General features: G+C 34.9%; 2 protein-coding genes and 1 long non-coding RNA gene across 4 annotated transcripts; 2 read left to right on the plus strand and 1 right to left on the minus strand.

Moving 5' to 3' along the window:
• Positions 1 to 1130: 1130 nt before the first annotated feature.
• LOC130589778 (uncharacterized) lies at positions 1131 to 2368 on the minus strand. The gene is made up of 3 exons (XM_057391339.1): positions 2002 to 2368; positions 1639 to 1918; positions 1131 to 1549 (listed from the first exon to the last, which is right to left on the minus strand). Exons 1-3 carry the CDS (start codon positions 2224 to 2226, stop codon positions 1518 to 1520), a joined length of 537 nt encoding a protein of 178 aa, XP_057247322.1. The 5' UTR covers positions 2227 to 2368; the 3' UTR covers positions 1131 to 1517.
• Positions 2369 to 5208: 2840 nt separating this feature from the next.
• LOC125492417 (uncharacterized) lies at positions 5209 to 7470 on the plus strand. Its single transcript, XR_007269023.2, has 3 exons — positions 5209 to 5421; positions 6461 to 6527; positions 7215 to 7470. It is a non-coding gene; the product is annotated as an uncharacterized LOC125492417 (long non-coding RNA).
• A 3912-nt stretch (positions 7471 to 11382) lies between these two features.
• LOC104884714 (probable LRR receptor-like serine/threonine-protein kinase At3g47570) lies at positions 11383 to 15598 on the plus strand. 2 transcript variants are annotated; one of them, XM_010669400.4, is made up of 3 exons: positions 11383 to 14283; positions 14713 to 15098; positions 15199 to 15598. In XM_010669400.4, the coding sequence occupies exons 1-2, from the start codon at positions 11588 to 11590 to the stop codon at positions 14729 to 14731; spliced, it is 2715 nt and encodes a 904-aa protein (XP_010667702.2). In that variant the 5' UTR covers positions 11383 to 11587; the 3' UTR covers positions 14732 to 15098; positions 15199 to 15598. The 2 variants fall into 2 exon arrangements, with proteins under 2 accessions (XP_010667702.2, XP_019103202.2); XM_019247657.3 differs by having other exon boundaries at positions 15220 to 15598.
• The last annotated feature ends 12288 nt before the right edge of the window (positions 15599 to 27886 follow it).

Below are 27886 nucleotides of genomic sequence, written 5' to 3' on the forward strand. Positions count from 1 at the left end.
CCTCCTTGGTCAGAAAAGCGGTGCCATCATCTCAAATAATGGAACAAGGATCTCGGCAAGGTAACACCAACAGCATCATCGTCTGCGACGGCAAGGGAAGCGTATCTGCTAACTCCCTGCAGTCCTCAGTAAGGGAGTCCAAGAACGATCGATCGTCGATAACTGGACTAAACTGAGAAGCCGAACCGGCTGATGAATGCAACTGGCTAGAAGATCTAACAGCCTCCCCCGAAATCCCTTTTTGTTTTTTAGGTGTCGGTGTAACCTAATAATTATTTTTCAAAACGGGCATAAGATTATGAAATTTTTAAATGAAAGCTATTATATTTACAAAAATAGAGGCCTATATGAACAATTACCTCATCACTTAACATTTGTGCTAAATGTTTTGGCCATTGCACCCAAGTAACCAAAGCAGTAGTTGTAGTGTCGATCTCATATGCAGGGACGGGAACAGGTAGTGGCAAATGACCATATTTCTCTATAATTCGATGAATTTTCACTTTTAGGTGATCATTCATCATTTTAGACCCATGAACTATAGTGGTCTCATCAAAAGCATAAGAATATGCATCTGCCACTAGACAAGTCTCTCCACTAGTTGGATCTACCAAATACAATCGACATGGAACCTCGTCCTAACAGCAACACGTAATATTGATATTATTTGAATAAAACACACATGTAAATATGATAATTATTTGTATAGGGCGCCATGTATATAAGATAATATTTTGTATAAAGCACATGTATATATAATAATTATATGTACCTTCAGCTGAGGAGAATGAGTGTCTGATCCAGATAATGCAGTACGTAGATGAGTGGGCTGTGAAGCAGCTACCTCAGGAGATGGCCCAAGAGATGGCCCAGGAGATGGCCGAGGAGGTGGCCCAGGAGGTGGCCCAGGAGATGGCCCAGGAGATGGCCCAGGAGGAGGCCCAAGAGGTGGCCCAGGAGATGGCCCAGGAGATGGCCCAGGATATGGCCCAAGATATGGCCCAGGAAATGGCCCAAGAGGTGGCCCAGGAGATGGCCCAAGAGGTGGCCCAGGGTATGGCCCAGGGTATGGCCCAGGAGATGGCCCAGAATATGGCCCAGGAAATGGTGAAGCAGATATCGGAATAGGAGGCTGAGTCGGCTGTGTAGGAGGAGATGGCATAGCAAATGGTGAAGGGAAAAAATGATACAGCCCAGGTGACTGAGTAGGTGGATGTACATGAGAAGGAGATGGCCCACTAGATGGTGAAGAATATGGCCCGGTAGATGGATGTGAAGGTGAAATCATCACATTCTGGATATATGTGGCAATGTCCTCCCTCCACCTTTCACTCATTTTCTGTATGAGTGCCTCCTCTTGTTCCTTCATCGATCTCCTATAGTGCGTACGAGGTACGTGTCCAAAAGCCTTGGTATAGCCAACATTAACACCCCCAAAACCGTAACAGCGACCCGGATGATCTGGCTTCTCTCCAAGAGCCATAAAAAGGGCGTCTCTGTTACGAACCGGAATGAACTCACCCTTGGCTTGCTTCTCCTTGTACTCCAACTGCCAAAAAGCAAGTTAACAGTAATAATGTAGTTAATAAATGAAAAAATATTCATGTCAAACTAAAAGTTAATTATAATGATATATACATACGTATTTGTCAGCTGCTTTCTTTGTTTCCTCATCTGGAATGAATCTCTGTTTAGTAACAGGATCTTTCTTATGCATCGCGCACCACCAATCATCACCCCGGTTAAAACTAGAGGACACCGAGGAGGATGGTGTACTAGAAGACGATCCAGAATCAAAACTAGGTGGACCGAATTTCTCCTGCCTCCACAACTCTCTAGCATCTCCATAACTCCTCTGACCTAAGTGGTGATGATGTGTGTTCTTCTTTGCGCTCTCAAGCGCCTTTTCTCGCTTTTTCTGCAAAATAAAAAAACACATTAAGTTAGTATAATATTATTTAAATCAATAAAACCAAGTTAATAATAAGAATACAAACTTACTATAGCATGATCTGACATCATCTTTTCTTTGAAAGTGGCCCAATCCTCCTTCTTGATGTGCTTGTATACGTCAGGCGGACTATCACCTAACTTCTCTTTCTTTGATCTAACTCTCGTCATTGTTATCCAGCCAGATACCAATTTGCTCTTAAAATCCCTCCATCTAACGTTCAGAGCAGACAAGTAGAGCTTCTTGTATCGAACCTCGTCGGGAAGGTGAAACATGTTCTGTTTTTCAAAATAGGCTAAAATGACTAATTTTGGTTCCAACTAGTCTATATGTTGTATTTTCAATCAAATCTACCTATAAATACATCAAACTAAGTATATATGATATGTTAGAGTTGTTTATGACTTAAACCAGCATGAAACAAGTCATTTTCATTCATTTGGGAAGAAAAAGGCCCGAAATGGCCTAAAATGGCTAATTTTGGTTCCAACTAGTCTATATGTTGTATTTGCAATCAAATCTACCTACAAATACATCAAACTAAGTATATATGATATGTTAGAGTTGTTTATGACTTAAACTAGCATGAAACAAGTCATTTTCATTCATTTGGGAAGAAAAAGGCCCGAAATGGCCTAAAATGGCTAATTTTGGTTCCAACTAGTCTATATGATTTATTTGCAATCAAATCGACCTATAAATACATCAAACTAAGTATATATGATATGTTAGAGTTGTTTATAATTTAAACTAGCATGAAACAAGTCATTTACATTCATTGGGGAAGAAAAAGGCCCGAAATGGCCTAAAATGGCTAATTTTGGTTCCAACTAGTCTATATATTGTATTTGCAATCAAATCTACCTATAAATACATCAAACTAAGTATATATGATATGTTAGAGTTGTTTATAACTTAAACTAGCATGAAACAAGTCATTTTCATTCATTTGGGAAGAAAAAAGGCCCGAAATGGGCTAAAATGGCTAATTTTGGTTCCAACTAGTCTATATGTTGTATTTGCAATCAAATCTACCTATAAATACATCAAACTAAGTATATATGATATGTTAGAGTTGTTTATGACTTAAACTAGCATGAAACAAGTCATTTTCATTCATTTGGGAAGAACTAAAAGGTATAACAAACTATTGGACGCTATGGAAGATGTTGAAGATGACCGCCAAAGTCTTCAGGAGGGAGGCGCTCCATCTTCAGCAATAGGCAGGACATTGGCAATGAGGTCCTCGGGGCAGATATAGGGCTCATCCACTAAGGGTTGCAGATGAACACCCTCGCCAAAAGCGGTCTCCATCCGCTCCCAATCAAAGTAAGGATGGGAATGGTAGACATATCTTTTGGCGGCCACCCACCCGCCGTCATACCGTTCACCTAGAAGCCCGATAAATTCTTCAGACTTCTTGAAACCGGCCACAGTAGTTTGACCGGCCTCAGCCTTGGCACCTTCCACAGCGACAACCTTTTCATCCTTAACAGCCTGAAGGGCAAGCTCTAAGCCCTGGTTCTTGGTCTTGACATCCTCAAGCTCCTTAACCTTTGGACGCAGCTCCGCCACTTCTTTATCAACTTCTGCCTTGGCTGTCTTCTCGGCCTGCAGGTCAGCCTTCAGTTGAGTGACCTGGGATAGAGCACCGTCCCGGGCAGCCTCCAAGCCCTTAATGGCCTCCATGGCGCCCTCCGCTGCACGCTGATACTCAAGATATTGAGCTATCAGTTCCATAGCGGAGTTCCCAACCTACAAAATATGGCAAAAGAGCGAGTTAAAAAAAACACGCAAACGCAAAGCAGACTGCTTACCACAATAAGGTCGTGAGCCAATTGAGCAGCAAGCGCCACCAACTTGTCCGCAGGGCGATCAAATGGCAGTTGGAGTCCTTTCAGAAGACGGTATCCTAGAGTGCCGCCGTTCACAGGAATGTCTGCGAAGATAGACTCGTCCTCCCTCACATCCAAAGCTGGCCTAAAGGGCTGGCCGGCAGTAGAAGGAGGATGAGAAAGGGCAGCCTTAACGGAGGCACAGAGGGGGACGATTTTCGTCTCTATCCATTCCTAGGCCCGGCAGTAGATTCCCGGACACAGGTCCGAGAGAAAACTCGGCACGCTGAGCATCTCATAGACCCTCTGGCGTGTGGAAGAGCTAGACCCCAAAGCTGCTCCCATGCTGCGAGCATAGGATGGTGGCGACCGGGGAACCTCCAGCGCTGGGTCTCGGACTGGAGAGGCAGAGAGCCCCTAAGCCTCATTGACAACCACATCCATGGAGTCAACATCCACAGACTTACGTTTTTGAGGAACCACAACTTCAGGTTCCCTTGGATGCCTGCAGTTGGTGCTGCCACCACCCCTGTTAATAGGGACTTGGATAGCAGAGCGAGAGGGAGTCTGCTCCCCCCGACCGGGAGCACGCCCTTGAGTTCGCCCGGCACGGCGAACAGTTCTCCCAGCCGTGCGACCACCGCGACCGACATTCTGGTCAGCACCTCGCGGACCCCCAGTAAGTCCGTGGACGGTGTCATAGTAAAAAACAGGTTCTTCAGGAGCTTTAGACATTGGGCGTAATTGATCGTCTAGTCCCAGCTCCTCTAAATCCAAGCTAACATCACCTGAAAAACAAGTCACACGAAATAAACATTACGTCAGTAGATAACAAGAGAACGAAGAAAAACGCACAATTCCAAAGGACCTTGTCGGACCAAAAATCATATTACACACCTTTTGGGTGAGTCCGGCATAGGAAAACAACAGACAGAGGCTCGTTGCCAAGAATATACTTGGTATGAGGAAGCCAAGTGTAGGGAATTCTCATCTCGGCCTCATCACCCTCAGCGGCCACGTCCTCCGACTCAAAGTAGTCAAAGGCTCTTTCCTCGGCCTCAGACAGGTCATACGGAGGCATGTCCTCCATCCTGGGATAAGGCTTGATAAAGTGCCGGTGTAACACCCCGTATTTTATACCCGTTTAGTAATTATCTGTATTAATTTATTTGCTGAAAATAATTTCAGATTTCTGTTATTAAAATATTTTTTTTTACTAACTTTGACTTTACCTTTGAAGTGGTTAAAAAAAAAACTGATTCCTAAATTTCCTAGGTTAATCAAGTCAAAAAGAAAAAGAAGAGAGAAAGTAAAACTTATAAGTTAGAAAGCCACGGTTCTTTTGTTTTCCTTCTGTACTACTTTCCTCTTCTTTCTCCTTCAACCTCTTGTTACCCCCAAAAAAAAAAAAAAGAACAAACTCAATACTTCATCAAAGCTACTACTTTCACTATCAATCATTATCACACTTCAATTCTTGTTCGTCCCTTTAATAGTTCTCGATTCTTTTGTGGGTTTTTCGAAGAGGTTAATATTGTGCTTCAGCTTGCGATTTTCGGGTCAAGATTGGATCAAAAGAATAGTTTTTCGGATCTTTTCTGGGTAATATTACTCTCATTATTTCCCTTTAATCAAGTAAGTTATAATTTTCAAGTTATAATTTCGTATTTGATTGATTTTATGAATTTGGAGTTTTTGTAAATTAGGGCTCCTGAATAAATTAAATTGGGGGAAAATTCTGCTGTATGAAATTTGTATAATTGGTTTATGTTTAATGTTTAATTCGAGTAATGAACATGTTTTCGGGTTGAGATTTCAAAGTTTATTATTTTCAAAACTTAATCTGAAGATTTAGTCATATGTTATGGTTGTTTGATAAATAAAAGATTTTGTTTATTTGGCTTAGAATTTTGGTTGTAATGGATAGTTACGTTCTTAGTTGATTAGGCAAGTTAACTAATGCATATTATTCTTCTAAACATGAGTTGACAAGTTGGGACCTTGGCCTGTAGAAATCAGGATTTATATTGCTTTATTAACCCTTTAGCAACCATGTGTTACTCCTGAAGGTGGGCTAGGAATAGTTAGTTGTGTATTTTTTCTTCTGAAAAAAAAACATTGCAGAAGGTTTCTAAATACTTAAAGATGCATCACGTAACTACACAATCCATGGTAATCTACTGACTTGATATAGGCCTTTGGACTTTTAGGTTCATCATGTAGAGAAGAATTCATCAATTGGGACTTCACAATGTTAAGCTTTGTTTTTGTGAAACTGAATTCTAACGCATGATCATGAAGGTTCTCTTTGGCTCACAATGTACAATGACTGTTGGTAGAAGTTTCACTAACATGACTACAATTACTACATTGATAATATTTTAGGCAAAATGGCTACACTAGTACTCCATGGATAAGTGTTGTTATGTGGTAGTAATAATGGTGTTGTATTTGTATATGTGTTGTGGTGGTTAGTGGTTGTCAGGTTATCTTCCTAGTATTCTAATTTTATTGAGGTCAGAGTTTCTAGTTAGTTGTTGTTGTAGCCATTAATAATAACGACGTCAAGGTATCGGTACATTTTAACTAAGCTATGCCATTAATAATTGAATCATGTGAAATATAGTCAAGTAAAGTATAGTCAAGTGACTTATACTATGTTATTATATTTTAGATTGCGGGTTCGTAGAGGAACCTTTTTGACTTGAGATTGAGGTACATTGACTGTGTTTGCTACTAAGGTAAGATTTCTTACTGCACTTGTACAGATGAGTTGAGGAACTGTTTTATAATGTTTGGAAATTTATTTTTACAATGAGATTGTTTTATGAAGTTTATACGTTGAGATTTAAATGATTCTTATATTTATATTGAAAGAGTTTATGAGATTAATCATAAGATTTATATTAAAGGAGGAATTCCTCAATGTTACCGTTGAGATTTTGAAAAGAAGTCCTACCTTACGAGGGTTTATAGAGTTTTATTGTGGGGTTGCCGGTAAGCGGTATTCTCCCGAGTTTGGAAGTATGTTGAGTTAACAGTGTCTCAACAATATTTTAGTAGTTGGGTGTATGTTGATGAATACACTTGCCATTAGTCTTCCTTCTTGGTTCGTTATCAAGTTAGGGGTATGCATACTAGGGACTTTGCTGTTTACCTTGTCTAGTGAGCCTAGCTAGCTCATTGGCTTTTTCTATACTTCCTACTCACAAATTATGAAAGATTATATTTGAAAGTTTTACAGAATAGTTCAAAAAGAAAGAAAGATGGTTATTAGAAAGTTAATTTTATATATATAATTTGTACACCTTTTAAATGAATTTGTAAGATATTCCTAAATATCTTACCTGCACATTGAATAGCTTTGTTTTATTACAGTATTAAATCTTGCTCAGCCTTTGGCTGATATTACAGTGTTTAATGTGCAGGGACTTGAAGATAGTTAGCTCCAGTTGGGTTAAAGAGTGCGTTGGATCCCTTTTGATTTAGTAGGACTTTAAAAGACTTCCGCTGTTTTTTATTTATTTGACTATAAGATTTATGTTCTGGTTTGTAATAATTATTTTACATTCTATTTAGTTGGTCTTTAATAATTAGTTAAAACTTTTGGTTATTGTTTTAGTTAGAACCATTAGCCTTGCGGTTATTATTAATAATTATCGCGGCGTAGCACCTTTGGATTTCCGAGTTTATTTTTATTAAGTTGATTTTAGAAGTATTAGAAATTCAGGGTTGTTACAGCCGGTGAAGGGGAAAGTCGTCTGGGACCTTGAGCCAGTAGAAAGCTCCCTGCCAACCCTTTAAACCACTCATCTTCGGGTGGACGGTCATCTTATCCTTGAGCGTCATCAGGGACCACAAACCCTTCTCAGCAGAACCATTCCATCTTAGCCAGTGCAAGCGCCGAAAAAGGTTCAGAGTCTCGGGAAAGCCTAGATAGCGGCAAACCCAAACGTAAGCAACAATGTTCCTCACGGCCAAGGGCGTAAGCTGAGCAAGGCAGACGTTGAAGGCTTGAAAAATCTTCGCCCCCTCGATCGGCCGGGATTACCAGACTATACTCGGGTGGAAATCCGTATAAATTCTTCGCCACCTCACAATAATTCAATTCCAAAGCTGCGGCCCGCCAGACTTTGCAGATGACAGTTTTCTTGGGGTCGTCACTACAATCTAGAGGCAGCCATCTCCCAGAATGAAGAACGTCATTCTGGGCCAGAATGAGCTCGGGACGAGAGGAAGAAGGCATGCTGGAGCTCTCGCCTATGTCAATTTGCCGGGAACGGGAAGCATGATCCCGATCAGAAGAAGAGGGAGGGACATCAGTCTCCATGCTAGTGATAGAGTCACTTTATAAGAACCTAAATTGACAATAAGAGGATGGTGAGAAGGACGAAAAGGAGCTGACTCATGGGCAAGACGATCAAAAACACTGGTATCGGTCACGACCCCAGCATCAGCCAAGCTTTCTATCCAAGCCTGCTCCCGTATAGGCTGGACATCCAGGTCGGGAATAGCATCGGAAGGAGGGTGTCTGAGGATCCTACGGGCAATAATTTGATGCCTTAGTTCCTTAAGTGTTTGATTATCCCCACTCATCCTCGCGGTCAAGAATTGGGAAGTTAAGCTCGCCCATTTAGGAGAAGAACGGTCATTCAAGAACTTTGATCTAAGTTCCTTATCCCTGTCGGTCGTAAGAGGAAGGTCAGCTAAAAGACGAGTCCTCCCATCTCGAGGGCTTGAATCCGACGAACTAGGTCCACCATTAAAGGAAGGGGAAGAGGGTTCACTCTCAGTCATAAAGTTATTACCTAGAGAATTTTGACTATCTGACTGATCCGACATGATCCCAAGGAAGAAAAAAAGCAACAGAGAAAACTAAAAAGTTGTCAGAAAGGGTACCTCAGTAAAAAGTTTGCGCGAAGGATAGAGTCCCAAAAAGTACCCAAAAAGCGCCCTCCAAGTAGGGGTGAAAGTTATTCGGATAAAATCCAAAATCCAATCCAATCCAATCCAAATTAGTAATTCGGATCGGATTCGAACTGTGTTCAGATTGGATTCGGATTGAGAATTTTTGAAAAATTGGATTTTTGGATCGGATTGGATTGAGGGTAATTGGATCCAAAAATCCAATATAACCGAATAGTAATATGTCTTGTATTATGTATCTGGATTGGGCTTAAGTGCTTAACTGATTTTTTATTATAAAAAGACCTACTCCATAGTCCAATACACATAGAACTTCAATCCTTCCCCTAAAGCACTAACTGCACTTAATTCCTCATTTCCTAAATCTACTAGGCTGCTGATGTACTTAATTTATTTCATCGAAAAATTAAAGTTTTAAAAAAATCGGATTTTCGGATCGGATCCAATCTAGAGTATGAAATTTCCGATTGGATTGGATCGGATTCAAACACTAATTGGTTTGGATTCGGATTGAAAAATTGAAATCCAAATTTTATTCGGATCGGATTGGATTAGGCCTTAATCCAAACCGCACACCGAACTTTCACCCCTACCTCCAAGCAAGGATTCACCGAAATAAATGTCACAACAGCGCAGAAGAAACTCCCAAAAGCAAACCCAGGAGAAGTTCTGGAAGATGCAAGAATTTCCTCGGTAAAAAGGAAGGAAAAGTGAAAAAGTCACAATCTTTAGTGGTTTTAGGGTAATATAAGCGTTCTTTGCCCACTGAACAGTAAGTCCGAAGTTCGTAAAGCAAGGAAAACCAGAGAAAATGTCTGAAGGAAGAAGAGGAAGTTGAGTAAAAGTGAAAAGAAAAAAGGGATTTCGCTTTTAAATTAAATACTAGAATAAAGGGTTGAGATTGAAAACGTATCAACTGCTCTCTCAGATTAGTGACAAGTGTCACCTACACAGCACACCCTAATAAAAACAAAGGAAAAAACGAGCAGGATTCCAGAAAAAACAATGATTACGCTTTTTGAAATCAACAATTCACCCTAGGGCAACACGTGGCAACATCTAAAGCCTGATCAAAGGAAGATGCCAAATTCTCCCACGTCATCACAACATCCATGACGGTCACAACCGCCAAGGATGCTGGGGGGGCTAGTTGTATGGGTACTACCCAAGTTTGCTAACGAACACATGTGGGGGCCGACAGCAAACTATGAAGACGTGAATTCACAAGAAACAAAGCGCATACCCTCTACCCATAGGCCGGGAATGCCGTCACGGCCATAGAAGAAGACAAAACAAAGGAAATCTTCCCTCTGACAGATCCATTACAGCAGTACATGTGTCAAAGGATTACGCACCATGTCTGGTGAATAGTACGTCTATAAATAGCCAAACAATACTATTCTTGCAGGTACATTCTCTCATACTAACAATAGCCTATCTCTCTCTCTAAGCTTTCTCTCTCTAAATTCCACTCGGGCATTACCTGACTTGAGTGTCGGAGGGGGTTTCCTCGAAACACCCCCGAGGGTAGCTCACGTTTGTTATCCTTGCAGATCATCCCTCACGGACAACCTCATCATTGTTGGACGATCTTAAAGTCCGACCCCGTTTTCGATACTGAAACAGTAGAATAATTTGTTATTTGTTCAATTCAAGCATCAAACTTTGAAGGCAAATTATGTACGGCCCGTTTGGTAGTTGGTCATAAATGATGGTAATGGGAATGAATTTATGTGTAAATTTGTGAAAAATATCATTGTTCATTCTCATGGTAATGCTAATTTATCCTAAAGTGTCAAATTTCCTTCTTGAATTTTCATTCCCATCCAACACCACCTTGTAGGTGGTAATGAGTGGTAATGAAAATTGCTTCCACTTGGAGACAAAAACACAAGTTTAGGGGTGAGATTGCTTGCCCATGGAGAAAAAATGTCTCCCCATGGAGATTTTAAGGGTGCTTCCTTAATTAAATTACACTTAAAATTCATTCTCATTACCGCAATATATTAACAACTACCAAACGGGCCGGTAGTGTATACGAAGATAATAGGAATCAAAAGCAGATAATAATTAAATATCATCATTTTTTATTATTGAAGCGAGTTATATTTCATCTTAGACTCCGTTTGGTAGCGCGTCCTCTATTTTCAGTTTTACAACCATTTTCCTTTAAAATAAAATTTCTCTCATAATGATGAAAAACTATTTTCCCTTTATTTTCCTTCTTTTTTCTTGTATCTTTTTTAATCTCCTCTCACAACCTCCTTACTTTTCCTTTTAATTTTCCTTTCATTTCATCATTTTCCTTACATTGAACCAAACAACGGAAAACTAATTTTGGAAATGTGTTTTTCATTGTAAATTGTTTTCCATGAAAATCATTTTGCACTGAAAATGTTTTACGTCCAATCAAATGGAGCCTTAATGAAGATTACTGTACTTTTCTTGTGAAACTACGTAGAAACTTCCGAGAAACTACTTTGCTTGACCAGTGAGCACAGTGCACTGTGAATGCCAAGACGGAAAAAAAAGCGAAAGAAGCAAATATGACCATACAAGTCAAGTTTCCTGATCTAACTATCCCCGGTTCAAACCCAAGAATATAAAAAATTTAAGGTCCATGGACCGCTTTCTAGTCAGGCAAACAGTTACGTGTAAATTGTAATTTCAACATTGATTGGTACGCGTATTTTTTAAATTAATATGGGCCACGCCTAAGGAAAAGTATGTGTGTCGAGAAGTCCAAAGTTACCATCCTTCGCAATTTGCATCTCCCTACTCTTTGAGTCCTTGACATAAACGTAAACATAAACTCGCCTTTATTCAAAAGATTTGGCCTTCAAAATTCTGTGTTCCCTGAGAATTAAATAAAACTATGTCCATCTTAATATTTTTACTTTACTGCATCATCTTTGCTACGTCTAGTTTCTATTGTTTTCAGCTCTCGACAGCTCAAAACAATGAAACAGAGAGATTAGCATTGCTCGAAATCAAGGCCACAATCATTGATGATCCATTCGGTGTCATGAGCTCATGGAATGACACACACCACTTTTGTACGTGGTACGGTGTTGCTTGTGATCGTACCTACGAAGGGGTGACGAAACTTGACCTACACTCCTCTCAACTCACAGGTACACTCTCTTCTCATATTGGCAATTTAACCTTTCTCAAGGAACTACGTTTAGAGAACAACAGTTTTGGTGGCATAATCCCGGAGGAAATTGGTCGTTTGCAAAGCTTGACAAATTTTTCGCTATTCTACAATTCTCTTACGGGCGAAATTCCATCTAATATATCAAGTTGTTATAGGCTTGAATATATAAACCTTTCTGAAAACAAATTGGTGGGTGAAATCCCATCAATATTTGGTTCCTTGTCACATTTGCAATATTTTTCTGTACGACAAAACAATTTGACCGGCGAGCTTCCTGCATCATTTGGGAATTTATCATCACTCTATTATCTATCTGTAGCTCAAAATAACTTCATGGGAATGATCCCAGATAGACTAGGCAAACTAAATAATCTCTCTTATTTGTCTATAGAAGATAATAAGTTTTATGGACTAGTCCCATCTTCAATATTTAACCTCTCATTATTGACTATATTGTCTTTGAATCAAAATGACTTTGAAGGAAATCTTCCATCAAATTTAGGCAATACTCTCCCACATCTTCAATGGTTCTCTGCAAGCAGAAATAGATTTAGTGGACATCTTCCAGTTTCAATATCGAATGCCTCGAATCTAATAAGCCTACAATTGAATCATAATCATTTTCAAGGACAAGTTCCTTCCTTGCGAAAGTTAGTAAATCTTTCTATCTTCGTCCTTTCTGATAACTCTCTTGGACATGGCCAACTTGGAGATTTGAATTTTGTTTCTTCCTTGGTGAACTCGTCCACCAATTTGAGAATGTTTCAAATAGATCAAAATAATTTCAAAGGAGATTTTCCTCTAATCCTCTGCAATTTCACAATGCTTACCCACTTGCTTTTACACCATAATCACATAAGTGGGGAAATTCCGAAGTGTATTGAAAACTTAGCCAAATTGCAAATGCTCATGGCAAATCATAACGAACTTTCTGGGGTTCTTCCCGATAGCATAGGGAAGCTGCCAGACCTCCGGATACTATTTTTGCGCGAGAACCAATTATCCGGGATCATTCCACCTTCTCTTGGAAACCTTACAAAGTTATCTATTCTTTCCTTATTTGAAAATAATTTCGAAGGCGAAATACCTTCAAGTCTTGGGAATTGTTCATCACTAACATCATTATACCTGGCTAGTAACAATCTTAGTGGTAGTATACCCTTGCAACTATTTAGTCTCCCTGGCTTATCTATGGCAATCAATTTATCTGGAAACCACTTAAGTGGCTTCCTCCCACAAGAAGTTGGGCAACTAAATAATCTTAATGGCCTTGAACTTTCGCGTAATCTGTTATCCGGTCTGATACCAAGCTCTCTCGGTAGTTGCATAGCGCTAGAGTATCTATACTTGGGGGAAAACAATTTTCATGGCAATATTCCTGATGCATTTAGGTCATTGCACGGTCTCCTTGAGTTAGATTTGTCATACAACAATTTATCTGGTACAATCCCACAATTTCTAGCTGACATACAGTTCCGATGGTTAAATCTCTCACACAATAACCTTGAAGGCGAAGTACCCATGGGTGGAATCTTCAGCAATGCAACTGGATTTTTTGTGAGTGGAAATAGTAGGCTATGCGGGGGCATACCCGAGTTAATGTTGCCTCCATGCAACGTTAGCCGCGAACAAGTGCGTAAGAAGAAATTGATAATCACAATTGTTTCTGCCGTTGCTGGAGTTGGTTTGGTACTAGGTATACTTGTGTCATTATACATTTTGTGGCATAGGAAGAAGACCAAGGAATTCAAATCTTCTGCGTATATGGAAAATTTTCCAAATTTGTCTTATCAAGCACTTGTTAAAGCTACAAACGGGTTCTCCTCGGAATATTTGATTGGTAGTGGTTCATCTGGGGTTGTGTACAGAGGAATTCTTGAGGATGGATCAATTGTTGCCGTCAAGGTATTTAATCTAGAGCATCATGGTGCTCTAAAGAGTTTCATGGCTGAATGTCAGGTCCTTCAAAACACCAGACACCGAAATCTTGTCAAAGTGATTACAGCATGCTCAAGTGTAGATTATCAAGGAAGGGAATTCAAGGCATTGGTTTATGAGTACATGGTAAATGGGAGTTTGGATTATTGGTTGCATCCAGATAATGCAATAAGTAAAGTTGAAAACACATATAAAACCTCAAAGAAGTTGAATCTTCACCAAAGGCTTGATATTGCAGTTGATATTGCATTTTCTTTAGATTATCTTCACCATCAAGGTGATACATGCATAGTTCACTGTGACCTAAAACCGAGCAATGTTCTCCTTGATGATGAAATGGTTGTTCATGTTGCTGACTATGGACTAGCCAAGATGCTTCTAAAAGGAAGAAATAACTTTCATGCAAATCAATCCAGCTCTATAGGAGTCAGAGAGCTCTATAGGAGTCAGAGGAACTATTGGTTACACTCCTCCAGGTAATAACTAATCATTAACCGAGTGTGCTCTTACACCTATACCCGGAATTGTACTCTCTTCGTTTTTTTATTCACTTTGTGTAAGCATATATATAGTAGAAGTAGGAATTGGGATTGGCTCAAGTGGTGAGCTTTCCCATCTTCCCTATCAAGGTCTAGGGTTCAATTCCTACTCCAAGCATTTGCTCGGGGTTTAAGGGGGGAGGGGGGTTGGGGGTGTCTGGCTTGTAATAGGCTTTTTGGTGGGGGTCCTGTACGAGGGAATCCCAGAGGAATTCTTCTTACCAATTTTTAAAAAAAATATATATATAGTAGAAGTGAAAAGAACAGAAGTTTAATCATGTACTAATGATATGTACCAACATCTCTAAGCATATTTATTTCATGTTTTTACATCATAATGTATATTGTTTGCTGGATAAAATGCAGAATATGGCGAAGGAAATGAGGTGTCTACCGCAGGCGATGTTTATAGTTATGGGATCCTTTTACTCGAAATGTTGACAGGAAAGAGGCCTACAAATGACATGTTCAAAGGGGGGTTCACCCTACATTGCTATGTCAAAGAAGCTCTCCCCGACCAAATGACGGCAGTTCTTGATCATGCTCTTCTCCAAGACATAGAATTTGAGACAGATAGGAGTGCAATGTTGGAGGCTTTGGAATCTACGCTTAGGATAGCACTTTCCTGCTCTACTGAGGTGCCACGAGAAAGGTTGGATATGGCTTACGTTGTTGAATCACTATCATCAATTAGATACAAATTCAATACAAACTCACTTTTGTGTTCCGATAAAGCTGGAGAATTCAAGCAGGTTGTAATTATTGTTTAACCCTCAACTTTAATGGTTAAGAAAATTTACTTGATTATTATTTGAGACTATCTTTTTCTTACGAGTATATGACTTTTGTTAGGTGTGATTTGATTTCGTTCAGGGTGCAATCACACAAGTTTGATTAAGATCGAAGCACGGTTGGGATTGAGATGTGGCATACAAGCTAAGAAGATTAAGTTCAGATGACAGTTGAGACTAGCTAGCGGCACTAGACCTGTACAACATGATCGATCACACATAATTTTCCATCAGTTGAAGGTTGTTTTGTTGACAGGAATTTGTGCATGGTTGCAACAAATGTCAGTTCTGCAACTACTATTAGTTGAATTAAATCCAACTCTACCTCTAAACTATATTAGGTCAGTAGACCCTCTCGTAGAAAGATGAATTAGACAACAATGTGAAAGAGGGTATTTTTGCTAGATTAGAATTATATTTCTTTAAATAGGATACGTATTTGTGAGTTTATAACTTCTATTTATAAATGTCGTAGGCTTCATAACAATTAATGACTTTTCATTTCAAATAAAATACAAATTCTTCATTATTATTAGTATTGGACTCATTTTGTTAAATAGGTAGTTTTTCTATGAAGAGGTCTTCTATGAGATCATCTTAGCCCTTTGACAATGATTAAGGCTCTGTTCTTTTGGACTGAATAAGTCTAAACTGAAATAAAAACTTAAATGAATGAGTTTGAACTGAACTTGATCTTAACTGAACTGAATTGAGTATTATTAATAATTACAAATAGAGTAATATTTTTATCACCATTGATAATGATAATAATTAATAATATTAATGATAATGATAATGATAATAATAATAATAATAATACTAATAATAATAATAATAATAATAATAATAATAATAATAATAATAATAATAATAATACTAACAATAATAATATGCATAACAATAATAATATTCTTATGAATTGCGTAAGATATGAAGTAATAATGTTATTAATATAATGTATTCCTCTAATATTGCTATTCGTAGTTAATATATATAAAATAAATAACCTGTTTCACGCCTAATACTGTAGAATAGTAATAGTAGCATGCATGGCTCCTAATTCTAAGCAACAAAATATTGACTTGCCTAATTTACAAAATACAAAACTATATTTAGATATACTTGACTACTCCTATATTTACAAAGCTAATCAAAACAGAAACAACAAATGAATCGGAGGGATTCTCTATCTTTCGCTTCTTTAACTAAAGATTACTATTTTTATCACTTGTCCCCCTTATTATAGTTCAATGGGTCAAAAATTATCCACTAAAAAGGTTAAAAGTGACATTAATAATAATAATAATAATAATAATAATAATAATAATAATAATAATAATAATAATAATAATAATAATAATAATAATAATAATAATAATAATAATATAATAATAATAATAATAATAATAATATAATAATAATAATAGAAGAAGAGAAGAAGAAGAAGAAGAAGAAGAAGAAGAGGAAGAATAAGAAGAAGAAGAAGAAGAAGAAGAAGAAGAGAAGAAGAAGAGAAGAAGAAGAAGAAGAAGAAGAAGAAGAAGAAGAAGAAGAAGAAGAAGAATATAATAATAATAATAATAATAATAATAATAATAATAATAATAATAATAAGCAGAATACTACCCCAGAATATAATAATAATAAGAAGAAGAAGAATACTACCCCTGTTTCCTAAAGATCTTCCATATTTCCGTTTAAATGCGTTTCCAAAAGATCTTCTCTCTTTTACTTCATTTTTTATTTGGAATTTTTTCCCCTTTTTACCCTCTCATGTCCGTATCATATGGTCCATCATTACATTATTAATTCAATTTTATTCTTTTTCTCTCTCCTACTTTAACCTCTTTATATTTGTTTATTTATTTTAACCCCTTTTCTCTCTACTAATTTACCCACCCCACACCCCACACAAATTAATTCTCATTGGTATTTGTAGTAACAGTAACAAGGAAGATCTTTAATAAACGGAGGTAGTATTATAATAATAATAATAATAATAATAATAATAATAATAATAATAATAATAATAATAATATTAATAATATTATAATAATAATAATAATAGTAATAATAATAACAATAATAATAATTATTATAATAATAAAAAAAATATAAATAATAATAATCAATAAGTTGTAGTGTGAATTGACCTGAACTGAACTAAATAAGTTTGAACTGAACTAAAATGGTTCGAACTGAACTACACTGAAATGAATTTCCATTTATTCAGTCCAAAAGAAAAGAGCCTAAGATGGAATTTCGCACTTCCTATTTAATGCAAATTTCTATTAGTTTTTGTCTATTTTCCTTCTGTATGAATATTATTTATCATTTTATGAACATCTTTTTCTGTAAAAATGAGCATCATTTAATCTTATCAAATATATAACCCGGGACATCGGCTATAGGGGTGTAAGTTATTTGGTTAAATATCGAAATCCAAACCAAACTAAACCGAATTGATAATTTGGTTTCGTTTTTTTTCTAAAATCGGTTTGGTTTGGAATGAAAAATTCATTGTTTTCGGTTTCAATTTGGTTCGATTTTTGTTTTAAAAACCATACCGAAGATTTATATCTAAATATGAGATATGGGCCTGATGCTTTAAAATGATATTCAATAGTTCGGCCCACATTTTCTGCTCTCCTCAAAAGGTTCTAGCCGTTTTATTCTCCTTACACTTTGTTTGGTATTTTTTTCGTAAAGGAAGAGAAAAGAAAATTAAAGAAAGGAAAAGAAGAGAAAAGAAGATACATGTAGTTTCCAATGTTTGGTATAATAGGTGGATTTGAAAGGAATCACATGTTTGGTTGCCATTAGTAAATGAAAGGAAAGGAAAGGAAGGAAATAAAAAAAAACATGGGTAAAAGCTTGTTAGTTTTCTTTCCTGTCAAATTACTCCGATTCTGGGAGGAAAGGAAATCAAGGATTTAGGAATATTCTTTATTTCCTTCCACTTCCTCTCCTTTCCAATCAAACTCCTCTTATTTTCTTTTACCAAACATGAAAAAAATTAGGGAAATTCTACATGGTGGCCTCCTAGTTTGAATTTTTCTATTTGGTGGCAAGCCAAAAAAAGATTTATATCAAATGACCTCCAACTTAATGTCAATACACATAATGACCTTATTAAGCTTATATTAAGATAAACTATCACACCACAACCACAACACAACCCTACTACCACCACGAACATGCAGATCACACCATCCCAACCACCCAAATAAAGGCCCACTTGCAGAAATTGAAGGTCAGAGCAAAGGAGAAAGTACAATCATTTGTTCCAGATTAAGGACTCAAGAAAGAAGGATAGTATTCTAAGAAATGAGGTAAAAAAAACGAAAGATTGAACCTAGTAATTCAGATGTCAACCTATTGCAATATGAGCTTGTTTTATTTACGAGATGGATTATAAAATTCATAAAACCTAAAGGATGAAGAAGAAATCAGGCTTGCAGTCAATCACAGAAGATATGGAGGCAGAAAAAAATGAGTTGGAGGTTATATAAAAAGGAGCTACTCGACTTATGATTAATATGGATGTAATTAGAAATGATCGAGCTGGAAAAAATCAGGATTGAATAGCTGGGTAGTATTGATCTAATTTGATTGTTTTTAATTATGTTACTAGTCTTAGTCTCTTATAAGTGAGCCGGAAAAAATCAGCAAGAAAACGTTGGTTGTATTTCGCGTGACATGAATATTTTGGTTATGGATTTGCAGCATAGCAGCAGGTTCGGTGATGGTATGATTGATTAGCTTATTAAGTGAGATCTAAGCTGTAGTTGATAGTATACTCAGTGATAGTAGTGTTATGTACCAATGCTATATGATGTCAAATTCAGATAATGAAAGCTTTCTAATATAACAATATATTTTATTCATCCTATTTTGATTATGTTTTTTTCAATTATTGGGTAATGATGAATGCACGTAGGAGAAAGAAATAGTTAGGTTTAATTGGTTAACCACTAATTTCTTAAATAAGGTCACTAGATAGAATTTGTTAAAGTTGAGAGTCATTTTGTATAATATTTTTTTTGCCCTACCACCATAGAGAAAAACTGAAAGTTGGAGGCTACCATGTAGAATTTCCCAAAAAATTATTTTTACCTTTCCTTTCCTTTCCTTTCTTTTCCATCCAAATCCTTTCTACCAAATAAAGCCTTAGTTTCTTCCTCTTCTCTCATGCTCTTACCTTAGAAAGCCATTTCTCTCACTGAAAGTCGAAGATCTCCTCACTCATTTATTCTCTCGCTGATCTCCTACATTTCTCAATAAAAATCAAAGAATATCTTCTCCATTTTTCAGTGAAAATCAAAGAATATCTTCTCCATTTCTCAGTGAAGATCGAAGACTATCAGATAATTAATTTATTAAATATGTTTATCTTGTTGCCTTTGCATTTTTTATTAAGGGCATGTTCTCTTCGGCATAAAACAGCTGAACTGAACTTATTAGAGCTGAACTGAACTGAACTGAACTGAACTGAACTGAACTGAACTTATTGGAGTTGAACTGAACTGAACTGAATTGAATTGAATGAAATTAAATTGAATTAAACCGAATGTAATAAATATATAAATAATATTTTAAACAATAATAATATGAATATTAAATAATAGTTATAATGATAAGTAATAATAATGAATAATAATAATAGTATTTTGGATATTTTTAAATTATAGTTATAAATAAATAATATTAATAATCACAAATTAATAATAATAATAATAATTAATGATAATAATGATAATTAATAATAATTATTTTATATTATTTGTATTAATATATTAATACTTGATGATGATATATAATAACAATAATTTTAAGAAGTAAAGTAATATTACTATTTTAATAATTAGATTTAATAATATAAAAATATAATGATTGGGTTGGACCGCGAAAATTACATCATAAACGTCTTGACGCGATTTAATTGGTTTATGGGCTAAAAAAGTGGGTTTATTTGTGCTTTGACCTAAACCATGTTCTTCCTAATAATAATAGTAATAAACAAAATAAATTATAATAAATTAAACAAAAAGTGACTAAAGCTATAATAAACAAAATAATATATAGAAACAACAACAACAACAACAACAATAATAATAATAATAATAATAATAATAATAATAATAATAATAATAATAATAATAATAATAATAATAATAATAATAATAATAATAATACTGAATAGTAATGATATATATTTAAATAATAATAATAATCATAATAATCATAATAATGAGGATGATGATGATGATAATAATAATAATAATAATAATAATAATAATAATAATAATAATAATAATAATAATAATAATAATAATAAGAGTAATTAGTAAAATAAATTATACCAACATAATAATAGTATTTAACAAAATGGTTATAAAAGAATTGAGTTGAACTGAACTGAACTGAACTGAACTGATCTGAACTGAACTGAACTGATTGGAGCTGAACTGAACTGAACTGAACTAAACTGAACTGAACTTATTGGAGCTGAACTGAACTGAACTGAAAATAAGCTGGGGAGAACAGGCCTTAAGTGTTGTATTAGAAAAAAAAGATTCGGCTTGCTAGTATTAGATTAATTACAACTGTTGCATTTTTATCTTATTTATTTTAGTTTTTTACGCTCACCTTTACAGTTGATGCTGATGTCTAGCCTGTTTTGTTGTATTTGAGGGGTGTAAATTATATTGTGCTCATAAAAAACTGAAATCGAAAAATCGTATCGAAATACCGAAAAATCGGTCTACATGGGTGGTTACCGTCACGATAAAAAAAAAGTTTCTACGGTACGGTTACCGAACCGATAAAATTAACGGTAAAACGTTACGGTTACGGTTACGATTTTTGAGTAAACAGTTAACCGAAATACTGAAATATTTTTTTCTCTATTTGATTGTTGCGAAACGTTTTCAAACATTTACATCAATTCTAATATTTGTTTCTATCTCTATTATATAAGCCAAGGGGGGAGCAATGGTGTCCCCCTTTGAATTTACATATTCACCCCTCCTCAATATAAACCATTACACACATAAACTTACCCCAAAAAAAAAAATTCAATCAAATCTCTATTAAACTCAATCAACTCATATGTAGTGCTTGTCAATTACATAAACTTGCCAATAAAAAAGATTCAATCAAATTAAATTTAGATCCAATCAACTAAAAAAACGTAATCAAGAACTTACTAAAAATTAATATCACACAAAATAAAAAACTGGCATTCTCATTACAAAGATAACTCATATACAAAATTAATCACAGATACAAACTCCAAAAAAGACAATTTTTTTATTACAGGGATATGCAATTTTATCACTTATAGTTACATTAAAAATGTTTTTAGATACTATTTGCAAGAATTTAAATACTTCTTACTCATCAAATGAAGGTGAACGTAAATACGTACTTTCATAATTTTATTTTTCATTTCTTTTAATATCGAGTAATAGTTATGCCTAAAATATCACCGCACGCATAGCGTGCAGGAGAACTATGGTATCCCCCAATAAATTTACTTAATTACCCCTTAGTATATCAACTACTTTACCAAAAAAAGATAAAAGAAAATCAAACTCAAATATAGCATAAAAAACTTAACAAAGAAGATTATATCAATCAAATATTTGATCGATCAATACACAATCAAGTAGTAAATCAAAAAGTAAAATACAATCAATTAACAAAGTGAAGTAATTTAATTAAAACAAAATACTTTGTTAATAAAAAAATAAGAAATCCTCAATTAATTTGCATAACTTTCCTTTATCGCTCATCAGTTATAATTTTAAAAATCTTAAAGAAAGTATAAATAAAATAAATAATAAAAGATATGTTTGATTAAGAGATATAGGCTTAATAACAAGCTAGCCCAAAAAAAATCTAGTGTTCAAATTTTACCTTTGTTTATGTCCAAAAAAGAAATAAATTATGTTCTAAATAAGTAAGGCACGCATCACGTGCATAAATTGCTAGTAAAATAAATAATAAAAAAGACTGGTTTGGTTAAGCGATATAGGCTTAATCAACAAAATTAGCTAGCCCAAAAAATATGTATAATGTTCAAATTTTACCTTTGTTTATGCCCAAAAAAATTATAAATTATGTTTTAAAAAAAGTGAGGCACGCATCGCGTGCATAAATTGCTAGTAACTATATAAGCCTAGTACAATTCTAATGAAACACTGGTCTACAAAATAACATAATTTATTTAATGGAACTTTTCACAAAATTATTACAAGTTCTCACAAAAACCAATGCAATATTAAAGTAGTACATAATATTTGTATTTCATAACCATATCTAGTTACAATGTGACGCCTTTGTTCTTTTGATTTCGAAGAGTATATAGTTGAAGGGTCTTATTCATGGTCCGGACTCTGGAGTACCAATTAGAGCTGTCAGTTTGGTTAATAAACTGCTGGTTGAACTGAACAAACTGAAATTTAAACTGAATTAAACTAAACTGGGAATAACTGTAACTGAAATCAACTGAAAAATGCTAAACTGAAACTGAAATAAACTGTAAATGAAAAACCAAAACTGAACTGCAACTGAACTGAAACAAACTGTAACTGAAAATAACTGTGAAAAACTGAAAAGTTGATTGATCAACTGAACTGAACTGAACTGAATATGTAACTGAATTAACTGAACTGATTCAAACTGAAACTGAAACTGAACTGAAACCGAAACTGAACTGAAACCCATTTAAATTGAAATTGTTAGAAACGAATTTCTAACTCTAACAAACTGAATTTACATATTACCTAAATTTATTATAGTATTCGAATTCACGAAATTTATGAAATTAGCACTCACATAAATTTATGATAATATTATATTATTAATATAAAGTTATGACATTATCACTTTATTTCATTATAAAATGATATATTCAAATCTATTAAACCTTTTATTTTATTTCATTGAAAATTTGAACCACAAGTCCACAACACATTTGACACAAATCGTATAATAATTTCTCAATTCTCATTACATGATCTTTTCAGACCAAAGATATTACACATTTACCATTCTCATTAAGATGATTTCACAACATATCCATCATAAATTGCATATCAAAAACCTTAAATTAATATTTCAATAATATTTATAAATAAACTTTCAGTTGAAAATGTTATCTCAAACCTTTACATAGTTTAAATGCTATGGGCTTTAAAGGACATTCACACGAAACTTACTATAAATAAAAAAATTCAATGAAGAGAGAAAATTAGGACAAAATTACCAATGTATTTAACCTCTAATATTCATATTTTACAATCGAAACTAACTATACAAAAATCATAAATTAAATACATTACAAGAAAGATTAAACTACACTACATCTTCTGCTCCATTAGAGGAGCTGCCTTGTGCTGTCCTTCTTACTATTTCTTGCAATAACAGAAAAAAACACAATTAGAACACAAATTTTTAAACAACTTGATATAGAAAAACAACTTAATATAAAAAAATAATGCAAACTAATTACCTTAACTTACCATTTCCACTGTCCAAAAAAAAAACTTACCATTGCCTGTGAAAATATTAATATCTCTAATGTATTGGGCTCTCAGATCAGATAACAAAGATTCACAAAGCTCGAAAGCCCAACTTTGTTACATGAAAAATATCATCATCGAGCACTGTCCCGAATTATTCCCACAACAAATCAATTTTAGTGCATCCAGCAAGGAGACCTATGGGCATCTCTTTTATTTAAACCCAAAAATACCCCAAAAAGAAGAGTTCCCAAGCATAGGAATCCAAGGTCACAACCAAAACAGATAGGTTAGGAAATCATTCGGGACTTTATTCATCAAGCTCAACAGATTATAGGGACAACATATCTTTATCAAAAACCAGCTCAAGGGACAGCATATACCATTACCAATAACCAGCCCAACTGAACAAAAGGGGCATATTAATCAAGCTCAACAGAATACCTCAAAAGGGAGAGTTCCAAAGCATAAGAATCCAAGAATCACAACCAAAACTAATGGTTAAATAAACCATTCAAGAAATTCTTCTTGAAACTCATTACAGGGCTTACACCTCAAGGCAAACAACCAAACCAACAATTACAAAATCCAGTACCATAGAACTGAACCAGCCAAACAATGTAGTAAAAAACAGGCCCAACACAACAAAAGGGGCTCATCAAAGTCAAACGCATTGTTAGCTACCATCACCAAAAAAGACCATCAAACGATTATAATTATCACCAATTAGTATCCACGAAAAAAATGAGCAACCAAAAGTTGCGAATTTCAAGTGTTAGCAACTAACACTTGAGCACTGATAAGAAACAAAAACCCACTAATCAGTACAGTGGGGACACCAATCAACAATCTGGTGATAAGTCTAATTCCTCACAAAGAGCATCTTTCACAACCTCATAACACTCATCAACCTCCTCCTCTTTTAAGTATCCAAACAACCAATTTTGAGTTGTCACAAAAGTCTCAACATTTTTGGGAAGGAGAGATGACCTATATTTAGTCAAAACTCTCCCACCCATGCTGAATGAGGATTCCGAAGCAACCGATGTAATAGGGATTGCCAAAATATCCTTGGCTATCCTAGACAAAACAGGATATATAGAGGCAGAAGACTGCCAAAATTTTAGAACATCAAAATCAACGTCACTGCGTGGAATCAATGGTGCATTTAGGTATGCATCTACCACTTTCAGCATCGGAGCCACTATAATTATTGGCCTCGAATTGCTAAAAAAAAAGAATGGATATAATAAGACAGCTTATTTACAACATTTACAAAATAAAAAAAAATAAATTTGGCCAAAATAAACACCTGAATCATACTAGCCATTGTTTGAGTAGATGTAGAACTGGGGTAAGAAGTAGAAGAAGAAGCCGTAGAAACGTTGTCATAGAATTTGTAAAGCTCCACAAATGCATTATAAACAACTTTCACTTTTCTCTCCATTTCAACTCCCACAACCAAACATACTTTGAACAAACTTCATCTTGTAGCGAGGATCAAGCAAAACAGCAATAGAAAGCACAAGAGAATAATCAGCCCAATACTTCTCAAATTTTTTCAACATTTCCTTTGCCATTTCCCTAATACTATCAACTTCATGAACGTGACCTACTTCTAATAATCTCTCAATTGCAATGATATTCTTGAAATATAAATTAGCAGTAGGATATTCAGATCCAAAAAACATAACGGTAATATGGTAAAAAGGCTCAAGAAAGTCACAAACATACTTTACAATCTCCCATTCCCCTAAATTTAGTCCATAATCAAAAGAGGACTCTCTAATAGCAAATAAATCAATAGCATCTCTAGCTTGGAGAGCCCTCATCATCAACAAATAAGTGGAGTTCCATCTTGTGGGAACATCCAACCTCAACTTCCCCGAAAATGAAATATGAGAATCAACAACACATTGTTCAAATTTTGTCAACTTAGTATCCGATCCATCAATATAATTCACAGTACAACGTAACTTTCTCATACAATCATCAATAACATTCATGCCAGCTTGCACAATCAGATTTAGAACATGTGCACAACATCTCACATGAAAAAACTTACCATTCAAAGGTAAACCAGAATGAGTATGTAAATCAGATTTCAATCTACTTACCATAACATCCATAGAAGAAGCATTATCACATGTCATTGAAAATGTTTTTCCCTCTAACCTCCATTCTTTAATTAACCCCAAAACAAACATATATATCAATACCTTTATGTGGTGGTGGAAAGTACTTAAAATTCAGAATATGAGATTTTAAATTCCAATTATTATCCACATAATGCACTGTCAAAGTTAGATAACCACGAGAAGATACACCAGAAGTCCAACAATCACATGTAAAACATACCCTACTATTAACCAAACTAAGAGATGCTTGCAAAGAAGACTTCATTTCATTATGTTGTACATGACAATATCTTAATATTGTATTCCTAGTAATGTGTTTAACATTCGGATTAAGGTAAGAATGCAGTTCTCTAAGTTTCTCATGCTCAACTATTCTAAGTGAATATGCATGACACTTATAGCTTCAGCAACATTTTGCAATAAGTCTTTTGATCAAACACAGAACACACATCCGGATTTTCAGCTTTGTGTTTTAAATAAGCATGACACTTTTCAATGTGATTAGAAGCATTAGAAGTACCATAAGAAGGGTCAGCACAGTATTTAGCAACATTGCAATACTTACAAGCAGCCCTACGCTTACCTTCCGGTGGAGAAAACCTCTTCCTTTTTTTTTTTGCTTGACACAACAGGAGAAGTCTCAATTAAGGTCCTATTGGACCCAATAGTCTCAATCTCCTCTACAAACAACAATAAAGAAAATCAGAAATGCATAAAATAAATAAAACTGAAAATGAAAATACCCAATGCAAAAATATATACCTAGAGAAAAACCAGGTGGTGGACCAAGTGAATCAGGATCCATAATTATGATTCTGGAAAACATTTAAATTGGTCAAGTAACAAGTTAACAACCATAAACATAATACTAAAAAAACAAATAAATGAAATAAATAAGCCTAGGTGAAGTGAGACTAGGGCAGAATAAACAACAGCAAAGACAAAAGAATCAACAAAAAAACAGAAAAAAGAAATACACAAGCCTATGTCAAATGAGACTAGGGCAGTCTAACAACAGCAAAACCAAAAACTTCAACAAAAAAATCAGATAAAGACATAGGTCAGGGTCAGATGGGTCCGGGTCAGAAATAAATATTAAGTAAACAACCCTAAAATATAAATCAAAAAACCCTAAAGTATGATCTAAAAATTCGAATCAAATTATGTAAAAAAAACAAAACAACAATAACATATGCCATAAAAAATTAAAATTTTAGATCTAAAGCAGAAATAAAATGTTCAGATTCTAAGTCATAGACTATAAAATATCTACTGAATATTCTCTAATATATAAATAAAGCAAAAAAAAACATAAAAGTAAAAAACCTAAAACATTCCAATCTAAGAAATAATCATAAAATATTCGGATCATGTATAAAATATCAACTCAAAATTCAATATATCTTAAAAAAAAATTATAAAATCTTTAGAACTAAGCCATAAAACAAATAAAAAACTCCTAAAACTTTCGGATCTAAGCAACCTAGATAAATAATCGACAGGAAATTCTATAAAAACAAAAAAATAATTAAATAGCCATAATAGTGCATGAAACATGATGGAAACTTAAAAAAAAAAACATAAAACTTTATAGATCGAAGACATAAATAAAAATCTTTCAGATCTAAGGCATAAAGAAGCAGATAACGTTCAAATAACATAAAGCATGAAATTTTAACACAAAAAAAGCGAAAACGAAGAATATACATGACCTTCGTTGAAGCCTTCAAAGTTTAAACGCCGTTAAATACGAAATCCGCCGTCGTCGTTAAGCCCACCGTCTTTGTTTCGCCATTAAGCCCACCGTCGTTAAATCCGCCGTCGTCGCTGCGCGCCAGAAAATGTGGAGGAATTTAGTGTATATTTAGAGGTGATAAAATTGAGAGAATTAGGGTATAAATTTCGAAATTGAAAGAGGATCGCATTTTGATGACAAGATTTTGTGAAGAGAAAGAGATGAAAAGATTTTGAGAAGAGAAAGAGATGAAAAGATTTTGAGAAGAGAAAGAGATGAGAAAATTTGTGTGTGAGAGAGAAAAGATTTTGTGTGAGAGGAATTGAGTGTGAGCAGTTCCGCACACCT

The sequence above is a fragment of the Beta vulgaris genome, chromosome 8, assembly GCF_026745355.1.
Source record: "Beta vulgaris subsp. vulgaris cultivar EL10 chromosome 8, EL10.2, whole genome shotgun sequence".
Classification (NCBI taxonomy): domain Eukaryota; kingdom Viridiplantae; phylum Streptophyta; class Magnoliopsida; order Caryophyllales; family Amaranthaceae; genus Beta; species Beta vulgaris.